Source organism: Sinocyclocheilus grahami, unplaced genomic scaffold (assembly GCF_001515645.1).
Source record: "Sinocyclocheilus grahami isolate Dianchi unplaced genomic scaffold, SAMN03320097.WGS_v1.1 scaffold544.1, whole genome shotgun sequence".
NCBI classification, from domain to species: domain Eukaryota; kingdom Metazoa; phylum Chordata; class Actinopteri; order Cypriniformes; family Cyprinidae; genus Sinocyclocheilus; species Sinocyclocheilus grahami.
The window spans coordinates 418591-431218 of NW_015505723.1; the positions used below are offsets into that span (position 1 = coordinate 418591).

At 37.7% G+C, this 12628-nt stretch overlaps 1 protein-coding gene across 1 annotated transcript in view; it reads right to left on the bottom strand.

Annotated features, from left to right (window-relative positions):
* The window catches only part of akap12b (A kinase (PRKA) anchor protein 12b), a 41566-nt gene that overhangs the window by 16023 nt on the left and 12915 nt on the right, over positions 1 to 12628 (bottom strand). The window contains exon 2 of the mRNA XM_016238670.1: positions 2183 to 2285. Within this exon, the coding sequence (XP_016094156.1) occupies positions 2183 to 2285 (103 nt within the window). The remainder of the gene's footprint in view (positions 1 to 2182; positions 2286 to 12628) is intronic.

The following is a 12628-nucleotide window of genomic DNA, read 5'->3' on the forward strand; positions in this document are numbered from 1 at the left end:
TTTTTTGAACATTAAAGCATGTCAACATATTCTGTTACACCAAATACACAAAATAATGATCTTTAAAAAAGCATCATATGATCCCTTTAAGATACAGTTAAACATGACATTAAAACCTGTGTAATTCATTTCACTCTCTACTCTACGTGTCTAAGGAGGCAAAAGCTCAGAGAAAAAAAACACACACACACACACACACACACACACACACACACACACACACACACTCGGCTTGGTGGGGGAGGACTGTGTATGAGATAATGGTTGAGCTCACTCTCTGGACTCATTCACGTCACCGCCTCCTAAACGCCTGGCAGCCAGCTTATGTGTGTGTGTGTGTGTGTATGTATGTGTGTGAGTGGGTGGGTGGGAGAACTTAATTCATTTGCAAACTTTTGTATACATGTAACTTTTGCATGTCTGTACATGTAGGTCAGGCAAGTAAATCTGTGTTTGTAATTTCCTGCTGACATATGTGCATTAGTATAATCATGTGAATGAGTGAGCTTGTATGGGTGTGTATTCATGAACATTTGAAAAGCCAGGCATTGTCAAAATCGAAAAGATGCTGATTAAAGGAAATTGTAAAAATGTATGTGTTTTTAATTTTGAAAGCACTATTTTTCTTTGTTGATTTTGGCTGTGGAGACATAGCACAATACCGGCAGGTTTTTTTTTTTTTTTTTTTTTTTCATTTTTGGCAGTGTGGACACCAAAATAATCATACTTCTCTCTCATCTGTCTTTATCTGACTCTGTGTACATGGTTTCCATTGTAAAGTTGCACTAAAACCCGACAGCATCATATTTTGGGAGGTTTCTTAACTATGGAGAACAGACAGATATATCAACACATTCATTTTACACACATAGACACATTATTCTACGTTTCTATAAAACGTTCCAGGGGTTTTTCTGGTACTCTGGGGATGCTGGAGAAAATAAATGGCTGCACTGAGCATGCTAGAAAATTATAGCTAAATACTCTCGGCTGGCATTACAGCATTAATCATGCAGATTAAATAAAGCCAGTATTGAGGCATTTTGGGAGCGTTTCAAGGGCTTGTCCTGGTATTGTCATGCTTGAGACTTGCATATACATAATGTCTCATTGCATCCAAGCAACAACAATAGGAAACAGGTTTTATTTGTGTGTAAATGTGTTTACACTGTCAGATGTGGCACAGAAGAGAGACTATTCTTGCTTTCTGTCAATCTTTCTTTTGTTCTTGTTTTAATACACTTTTATAAAAAAAAATACATAATGTTTATGAGAGAAACAGCAATGTCAGATTTGTGAACAAACAATTCATTTGGTTTGATATTTTCTTAATGATTCATTCATGAATCCGGTATTGCTACTTCTATAATGAACTTCAACAAGTCAGTGAAAGTTAGGGTGTAAATTTCTAAGTTATTTAGAATAATTTATTTCTAAGCTTGAGAATTTACTACTTGAATCATTATTTGTCATACTAACCTTTGAAAACTATATGATACACTACTAAAACCATTAATCATTTTATATTCAAGATTATTTATGAAAATGCAAATTGCATTCCATTCCGCACATACTCATGGCTCATTATATACAATCATTTAGCTATTCTTCAATATGCCTTTAGTTTTATTCATGATGAAATTCAAGCAAAGTGTGTGATTTGACCTCCAAATTTAAAGACACCTAAGACTTCTATACATGCAGTGAGGCTAGCTTATTAAAAACATACACCTCTTTAAGGGGTCAGCTAGGTCATGGCTTGCTAAATATTATTGGGGGGAAGCATCTCGGTGGTCTCTCTGAGTTGAAAAGCCAGAAAGGAACACAAAAAACTAATAAAAATAAACATGGTATGCATTATTGCCCTAGAGTCTTCTCACAGACCATGGTTAGGGGGCTAAAGAGGTCTATGTTGGTGTCCACTCACTGCAGACTCTATGTAGGTGTTCTCATCTTCAGGATTGCTGGGGATTATGAGAAGGATCAGTTGGGGAAAGAGGGCACACAGATAAAAAGATAAAGATCACATCTTAAGCCTCACACACACAGAGACCCCTGACACTGGGAATCGGGAGAGAGTTAGTGTCAGTCATTGACATACCACGCACACAGACACGATAATAAAGATATGAGAGTGATATATACACACACAATATTCAAACACATGGTTATGAGCACATACCCTCAGCTGGTGGGTTCTCCTCCGTGTGGCCATTATACTCTGTCTGATCATCTGTCTTCCCATTAAGACTGGAAATGGAGATCTGTCCATTCTTCTGAAGAGGCTAAAACAGAAAGAAAGACAAGAGAGACTAGAAGAGTTAGAATTGTAACAATCTTTTCAGCAAAGGTATGATGACACAATTTAGTGTGGAGCTATTCAAAATGATGATATATTGCAATTATTTCTCAACAGGCTTTTCTCAGTTGTACCCTTAGCTTGTTCTGAGTTTGGATTTTGGTCATAGATGAATAACCAAATGTGTTCTTAATTTTAAAAAAAGCATTCACATTACAATGTACAGTACTGTTGAAAAGTTAGGGGAGTTAGATTTTTAAAATATGTTTTTGACAGAAGTTTCTCATGCTCACCAAGGCTGCATTTATCTGATCAAAAAATACAGAAAAACTTGATTAATTCATGTATTTAAATCTACAATCTGGTGTTCACCTACACAGACATACACACTGAGTCTCCCTAAGGATAGTTTAATTAAATTTATGGATCAGGCTGGCTTCCAAAAGGGAGGCACCTCTTGTGAAGATCCGGTAAAGGGGCTGTGCACTATTCAAATGGTTTGGCACTTCTCTTGTGTACTAAAGTGAAGAGTTAAAACAGGTGCGGGAAAAGAACTCAGTTGAAGATGAGGATTTGAGAGAGGATTTGACAGTTCATGGTTTTAATTTCAGCATCAGCTTCCATGTAGACTACATTTAAATTTAAGACTGCATTGATGTCATAGAATAAGAGCAGTGGTCCAGCAGGTGTCCTTTTAACCCATCCAGGCCTCTGACCCCCAGGTCTATCTCATGACAGTCATTCTCCACATTCCGAGACCTGTTCACAGAATTCCAGCTCGATGGGGGCAACCCCACCCAAATTCCCCTACCACAGCTCTGTTTCATCCCCTCCTTTATCGGACCTGACGTCACATGCCATTTACAGATCCAGAACTCAGATCCATAATTAAGGTCTTCAAAAGGTTTGGGTCAGTAAGATTTTTTTTTATTAAGGAAATTAATAATAATTTAATAATTTCTGAAGGATCATGCGACACTGAAGACTGAAGTAATGGCTGCTGAAAATTCAACTTTACCATGACACGAATAAATTACATTTTAAAATATATTAAAATAGAAAGAGTTGTAATGTATTTTTGATCAAATAAATGCAGCCTTAGTGAGTTCTTTCAAAACCACCCCAAATTAGTGTACATACCAGGTGTGAATCCACATGTTTTTCAATTCGTTTTCTCTTTTTGTCCAAATTTCCCAATAAACTTTTCACGTTTAGTTGCCAATATCACTAAAATGACAGATTACTGAAAGAAATGAGCACTTATGTTTCCATATTTGGCAATAATATATAAACTATGAAAATCAGTTCTCCACAGTATATTTATTGAAGAGTGGACCGTAACACAGTACACAAGCTCTAAAGTAATTTAGAGACTGAAAAGTGACTGAAGTATATATATAACATCCCGTCATCTATTGTGAGTTGTTTACTTAATATCTCAGCATGTCATTTGATCAAATCCATGCAGAGCTACACCTACTGACATTTTCAAGCTAAAAATAAGACCACCATACTGATCCATCCAAGAAGGTTTTATGCCAGATATAACATGGAAGAAAATTGACAAGAAAATGACTGTTAATAATTTAGGCTAAACAATTCTTGCTATTTTTAAATGTATTCAACTCTGATTGGCCAGCAGAGTGGTTTCTGAGAAATGTCTGAGCCCACTGGTGACACACTTGGTCCTTTACTTAGGTCGTAACTCACCCGGGACATTTAACAACTGTTCAACCAACAAAAAACTGTGACAGTTGTTTATCTGAAATAACTAAAGGTTAACACAATTTATCTTTATGGCACCACACACTTGTGGGTGGAAGGTTTGCACAGAGGTGTGACATCAGGTGTGTGTTGTTTGTGCTGTCACGAATGTGATTTGTGACTGGCCTTGTGCGCTGCTTTTTCAGTATATTTATGCTGTACATTAATAGAACAAAAATAATGTTTTCCTATGTCCTTCCTAAAAGTTCATTATCTGGAAATGCACCCATCTTTTTCATACTTCCATCTGTTCTACTGCCCTGTATTGCACTGATCTTCCAGATTCCTTTTCTCTCCCTTCTCTCTGCTTCAATTTGCAGATCATAGGTTCAGGGACGGCTGTCCATCACACAAATCACTCTGCAGAGATGGTGCAAATCTCTTCTCTGTTGGACAGGGAAAGACAGCAAAGGAGAGGAGAATTCATGCTGTCTTAAACATCTATCCAGATGTCAAATACTCCAAATAACAGTCATCTTACAGATGTGACCTTCTAAATTTTCAATACTCTCTTGGTGTTCATCACCGTTTGGACTGTTAAAGTTTACAAAACTGACATACTTATGGATTTTAAATGCCCATCGACAGATGGAGCCCATATAAGTGTATGAGTGTATGAGACTGAGATATATATATATATATAAAAGTGCGTGCGTGTGTGTGTGTGTCTTATTTTTGTTAAGTAATGAATAATGAAACTTCAATGGACAAACCCTGGCCTCTTGGTATGAACAGTTAAATAATTTAGATTTAGCAGAATACCTGAACTTGTGTCCTCAGTCTCTTAAATGCCTATTTAAACACATTAAGATGAATTATAGCGTTAAAAAGGCCTTAAACAGGGTGTAAACTACAGTATATCAAATCCCCATATAGCTCATTAAACTGAAAGCCCAGGTTAGTAAATGTATGCTTGCTGTAACCATGATACCTGACTCCAGATCTTAAATGCATGCATAACATGATAACTGCATTGTCACATACATTGTGAGAGGTCCAGAGAGAATATAAGTGACAAATACACAAAGCTACAAGTTTTAGCTTTCGGAAAATACACTCAAAATACATTCTAAGATTCATGTTTATTTTTTAACTCTAATTGCGATACTGGTAATATAATCTGTGAAGAAAAAATGGTAGAAAATGAGAAAAGTTCAAAATAGCAGCATTTTCACCAGAAATCTTAGACTTAAACCCCACTGTACATATTCAAAAAGTCATACCTACGATACACCTGACACAGGGCAATAAAAATCCCCTTGGGGTCATGGTTTATCCATGCCTGTTAACCTCTGCCCTTTGACCCCTTGCTGATGAGGACTATATCACATAGAAAAAACAGCAGAGGACAGATGGATAATCGTCATCGTTTGATTTATACCAAGAACCTTACAGCAACAACTAGCATACACCCCTAATAATAACATCAAACTTATAGAATATCTATTTTTAGCTAATTTGGTTAGTTTTAAGGGCATATTTTAATTTGAAAGTATTTGTCAGAAGACTATGATGTAGACTTGTCAGTAAGAGTTATACTATACTAGTTATAGCTGTATTTACAAGGTGCCATTTCAACACTGGAAGACAAGAATAGAGACACCTAACCTAGATGGACACATGGAGGACTAGTTTTACACATGTATGTGCCTGATGTATGGTTCAGTCACTGCCTGTATCTAAAAAGAGGCCTGCATTTTCCTGTACTGTAGGCCAGAAAAAAAGATAACTAAAGGTAAACACAATTTATCTTTATGGCACCACACACTTGTGGGTGGAAGGTTTGCACAGAGGTGTGACATCAGGTGTGTGTTGTTTGTGCTGTCACGAATGTGATTTGTGACTGGCCTTGTGCGCTGCTTTTTCAGTATATTTATGCTGTACATTAATAGAACAAAAATAATGTTTTCCTATGTCCTTCCTAAAAGTTCATTATCTGGAAATGCACCCATCTTTTTCATACTTCCATCTGTTCTACTGCCCTGTATTGCACTGATCTTCCAGATTCCTTTTCTCTCCCTTCTCTCTGCTTCAATTTGCAGATCATAGGTTCAGGGACGGCTGTCCATCACACAAATCACTCTGCAGAGATGGTGCAAATCTCTTCTCTGTTGGACAGGGAAAGACAGCAAAGGAGAGGAGAATTCATGCTGTCTTAAACATCTATCCAGATGTCAAATACTCCAAATAACAGTCATCTTACAGATGTGACCTTCTAAATTTTCAATACTCTCTTGGTGTTCATCACCGTTTGGACTGTTAAAGTTTACAAAACTGACATACTTATGGATTTAAAATGCCCATCGACAGATGGAGCCCATATAAGTGTATGAGTGTATGAGACTGAGATATATATATATATAAAAGTGCGTGCGTGTGTGTGTGTGTCTTATTTTTGTTAAGTAATGAATAATGAAACTTCAATGGACAAACCCTGGCCTCTTGGTATGAACAGTTAAATAATTTAGATTTAGCAGAATACCTGAACTTGTGTCCTCAGTCTCTTAAATGCCTATTTAAACACATTAAGATGAATTATAGCGTTAAAAAGGCCTTAAACAGGGTGTAAACTACAGTATATCAAATCCCCATATAGCTCATTAAACTGAAAGCCCAGGTTAGTAAATGTATGCTTGCTGTAACCATGATACCTGACTCCAGATCTTAAATGCATGCATAACATGATAACTGCATTGTCACATACATTGTGAGAGGTCCAGAGAGAATATAAGTGACAAATACACAAAGCTACAAGTTTTAGCTTTCGGAAAATACACTCAAAATACATTCTAAGATTCATGTTTATTTTTTAACTCTAATTGCGATACTGGTAATATAATCTGTGAAGAAAAAATGGTAGAAAATGAGAAAAGTTCAAAATAGCAGCATTTTCACCAGAAATCTTAGACTTAAACCCCACTGTACATATTCAAAAAGTCATACCTACGATACACCTGACACAGGGCAATAAAAATCCCCTTGGGGTCATGGTTTATCCATGCCTGTTAACCTCTGCCCTTTGACCCCTTGCTGATGAGGACTATATCACATAGAAAAAACAGCAGAGGACAGATGGATAATCGTCATCGTTTGATTTATACCAAGAACCTTACAGCAACAACTAGCATACACCCCTAATAATAACATCAAACTTATAGAATATCTATTTTTAGCTAATTTGGTTAGTTTTAAGGGCATATTTTAATTTGAAAGTATTTGTCAGAAGACTATGATGTAGACTTGTCAGTAAGAGTTATACTATACTAGTTATAGCTGTATTTACAAGGTGCCATTTCAACACTGGAAGACAAGAATAGAGACACCTAACCTAGATGGACACATGGAGGACTAGTTTTACACATGTATGTGCCTGATGTATGGTTCAGTCACTGCCTGTATCTAAAAAGAGGCCTGCATTTTCCTGTACTGTAGGCCAGAAAAAAAGTTTGAATCTAATTCTGCCAATTGTAAGGACGAAGAGGGGAGAGCAACAGTAGATGAGGTAATTATGAGAAACCTTCCAAGTTCAGAGTGGTCAGAGACTGAGATCACTTCTTCAGACGAAAAGGGAATATTATTAGATATAAAGCTGTGTATCATCATTATAGAAGCGATAAGAGAAAACGTGACGTACTAATCAAACTGTAGGCAGACAATAACAGTGGTCAGAATACTGAACCCTGTGGGACTCCAGTGGCAAGTTCGGAGAGTGTGGAAACGAAACATGATAGAATCTGTTATCAAAGGAGTCTACAGGGAGTAAGACTTTAGATCCAAAATCAGCAGCTGATGGTTGAACCAGACAGGTCAAGATAAACTGAAACCGAGGTGCTAAGAGCTCTTACTGAAAGGGATAGTTCACCCAATAATTCTGTCTTCATTTACTCAAACTAATGTCATTTCAAACTTCCATTACTTACTTTCTTCTGTGGACACAGTCATTTGAAAAATGTCTCAGAAGTTTTAATTTTTTTTCCCCCCATACAATTTTTCTAAATATCTTCTTTTATGTTGCACAGAAAATAAGTCATACTGATTTGGAACAACATGAGTGTGAGTAAATGATGACAGAATTTTTACTTTTGGGTGAACTGTCACTCTAAGCAATTCGATTACCACAATTACAGTTAAATGAAACCTGATTACTATGGGTGAAACAGTGTTTTCTGTAATGAGGTTTGACATTTAGCTGAATATTGACCCTAAAACATTTGAAGTTAAGCTTACAAATTCTGATGTCAGAGGGATGATAAACATTTTTAGGCACATTATGAGCAACAGGGAATCATAACAGACCAAAGTCAATTAATTGAATCCATATTGCTCAATTGTCCCAGCTGGGATATGATTTCCACTCTGAAGCTTTGTTAGTGACTGTGACTCTCATTGCTTGCTTTTGCTGTTTTGTAATCTGCTTGCAGAGAAATTGTAATTGAGGTTGGCATTTGAGATCTCATGATGGATGCATGATTGTTTATGCCCCAAACACAAACCTCCCAGTTGAGAAAATAAACCTCCCTGATACAACAAACTATAAGCCACCCAACTGTTGTTTACTGTATCCTCCTGCTATCTCGCTTTCACCTATTGCTTAGTACACTGCTTCATTATTAAAGGCATAGTTCAATGGCAAAAGAAAATTCAACAGATCATAAAAAAGGTATTTTAAAGAACTGCCATTTGATAAAAGTCAATGGGATCCAAAATGTCACACTTTTATTCACTATTGATTTAGGGCAAAATTGCTAAATAATTTCCATACTCTTTTTAGGCATCTAAATTTAATTATATCAATATCAATGACTGTCAGCAGCTTTATGGAGATTATTTACTTAGTGAGGCAGTCATTGAGACAACACACAATTTAGCTGTTTTTGATGTGCACATATTCATCTTATTTAACTTAATCTGCTCAAAATTCCAGCTGAATTTTGAAACAGTAAACTACTCATCCAGCATGAGAGAAAAATACATACTTTGTGTAGGGGGTTAAGCACACATACACACTTCGGTAACACATATTCAGTATTGGAGCCTCAGAGACCACAAACTGTATGCATCATCTCATTCGACACAAACACAGATGTGAAACGATCAGCCTCTGGCACACAGAGAAAACCTCAGTCTCTCTCAGTTAGGTCACTTACTTGACAAACAATCTACACCAGTGTAGTATTACTGTGGTAAACTGCACCAGTGTTTTAACAGGCTATGCTTACAACTTGATCTTGACAAATAGGCCACCGAAATATACTGCACCCTTACACGCCTAATCATATCAAATGTACATGTGAGTCGATTTGAATCAGTTACACTGCTTGAGATCACAAGTCTTTGAGGTCCACAAATCATCAGCCTTCTCAAAGTCTGAATCAGAACCAGAGCGCCACACACCAGACTGCCCGTTTCTCACTCACTGAAGGGGAAAATCTTTGGCTTCAAAGGCAGACAAACACATCATCTTCTTGCCTAAACTTATTAGACTGTGGCAAATTTATGGCATTTGAGCTTTACATTTACAAATAGCATAGTGACAGCTTTGCATTTCTTCACCCAGATTTGATAAATCACATATCTGCAAGTTGACTAGGGATTAAGTGCTCGCTTTGCTAAAACTTCCTTCATGATGGCTTCAGATTTGTTTGTTTCATGGAAACGTGCAGTGAATTCTTTACTTCTCATTTGATGGAGGAATTTCTTTTTTGGCAATGACTTGGAGCAATATACAAAAAAGGAACGATTTTGTTACAAATTCCAGGAACTTGTACATATAAATGTCCGTGCGGAGTCTTCCAAGCTGTGAGCTACCCTGCCGTGCGTTTTCCTGATTTTCCTGACCCCCTATTTGTCTCTTGCCAATACTGGGAGTCTTCTGTTCCTTCCACTACCCAAACAGCTGTCACTAAGGCCACCCTCGTGAGCAAACATCAATGTGATAGGACAGGACCTCCCTGTGTCTCTGGCAGATCAGCCGGACCGTCCCAGATTCAAGCCCCCCCACAGTCGGTCTGAAACAATAAACCTCCTCCCCTGCTCTATCCCAAAGGTCCTCCTGTGATTCAGATCATAAGGAGAAAGGAAGAGTTCAGACGTGACTCTCCTGTTATTTTTAAGAGTTTAAAGTTAGGATCTGGAGGAGATAGTGAAACTGGATCGGTTAAATCACTGCAGAATTAAGGGATAGTTCACTTAATACACTAACAATGTTTCATTAAGAAAATTCTGCATTAAAATGCTGTCACCAGGGTCCTACAAAACTCATCTGTCAACTTGCTACTGTCCTAACCAACTGACAAACTACTTGTCACTGATACAGTGTTTTTAATACTTACCCTTACACTTTCAAATGACATTTCCCATCTCTTGTTGAACAGACACATAGTGCTTTTTCTCAGCGGACCTGAGAAGATTAGATACAACACCAGGGAAATTAGTTCCCCCACTGTCGCCAACAGCCACATGATGTTGTTATCCAATCAAAGAAGATACAGAATTGTTTTTAGACAAAGGAACTGAGCTTATAGAGATTATCACATGCTGCCTGATTTTATTTTATGCCTTAACAATGTTACATAGAGGCATATGACCAAATTTGGTGGAGACATGCACATTCACAAACGCTTTCAAAAAACACTAAAGGGGATAGTTCAACCAAAAATTAAAATTGTGCCATCCCTTTTCTTTCCTTCTGTGAAACAAAAAAAGATACGTGTTTTTTTGTCCATACAAAAACAATTGGTTGTCAACATTTTTTCAAAATAAAATTTGGTGGAGACATGCACATTCACAAACGCTTTCAAAAAACACTAAAGGGGATAGTTCAACCAAAAATTAAAATTGTGCCATCCCTTTTCTTTCCTTCTGTGAAACAAAAAAAGATACGTGTTTTTTTGTCCATACAAAAACAATTGGTTGTCAACATTTTTTCAAAATACAGTGGGGAAAAAAAGTATTTAGTCAGCCACCAATTGTGCAAGTTCTCCCACTTAAAAAGATGAGAGAGGCCTGTAATTTTCATCATAGGTATACCTCAACTATGAGAGACAAAATGAGAAAAAAAAAATCCAGAAAATCACATTGTAGGATTTTTAAAGAATTTATTTGCAAATTATGGTGGAAAATAAGTATTTGGTCAATAACAAAATTTCATCTCAATACTTTGTTATATACCCTTTGTTGGCAATGACAGAGGTCAAACGTCTTCTGTAAGTCTTCACAAGGTTTTCACACACGGTTGCTGGTATTTTGGCCCATTCCTCAAGAGCAGTAATGTTTTGGGGCTGTCACTGGGCAACACGGATTTTCAACTCCCGCCAAAGATTTTCTATGGGGTTGAGATCGGGAGACTGGCTAGGCCACTCCAGGACCTTAAAATGCTTCTTACGAAGCCACTCCTTCGTTGCCCGGGCGGTGTGTTTGGGATCATTGTCATGCTGAAAGACCCAGCCACGTTTCATCTTCAATGCCCTTGCTGATGGAAGGAGGTTTTCACTCAAAATCTCACGATACATGGCCCCATTCATTCTTTCGTTTACACAGATCAGTCGTCCTGGTCCCTTTGCAGAAAAACAGCCCCAAAGCATGATGTTTCCACCCCCATGCTTCACAGTAGGTATGGTGTTCTTTGGATGCAACTCAGCATTCTTTCTCCTCCAAACACGACAAGTTGAGTTTTTACCAAAAAGTTATATTTTGGTTTCATCTGACCATATGACATTCTCCCAATCCTCTTCTGGATCATCCAAATGCTCTCCAGCAAACTTCAGACGGGCCTGGACATGTACTGGCTTAAGCAGGGGGACACATCTGGCACTGCAGGATTTGAGTCCCTGGCAGCGCAGTGTGTTACTGATGTAGCCTTTGTTACTTTGGTCCCAGCTCTCTGCAGGTCATTCACTAGGTCCCCCCGTGTGGTTCTGGGATTTTTGCTCACAGTTCTTGTGAGCATTTTGACCCCACGGGGTGAGATCTTGCATGGAGCCCCAGATCGAGGGAGATTATCAGTGGTCTTGTATGTCTTCCATTTTCTAATAATTGCTCCCACAGTTGATTTATTCACACCAAGCTGCTTACCTATTGCAGATGCAGTCTTCCCAGCCTGGTGCAGGTCTACAATTTTGTTTCTGGTGTCCTTTGACAGCTCTTTGGTCTTGGCCATGGTGGAGTTTGGAGTGTGACTGTTTGAGGTTGTGGACAGATGTCTTTTATACTGATAACAAGTTCAAACAGATGCCATTAATACAGGTAACCAGTGGAGGACAGAGGAGCCTCTTAAAGAAGAAGTTACAGGTCTGTGAGAGCCAGAAATCTTGCTTGTTTGTAGGTGACCAAATACTTATTTTACAGAGGAATTTACCAATTAATTCTTTAAAAATCCTACAATGTGATTTTCTAGACTTTTCCGAGGAATTTACCAATTAATTGTTTAAAAATCCTACAATGTGATTTTCTGGAATTTTTTTTCTCATTTTGTCTCTCATAGTTGAGGTATACCTATGATGAAAATTACAGGCCTCGCTCATCTTTTTAAGTGGGAGAACTTGCACAATTGGTGGCTGACTAAAT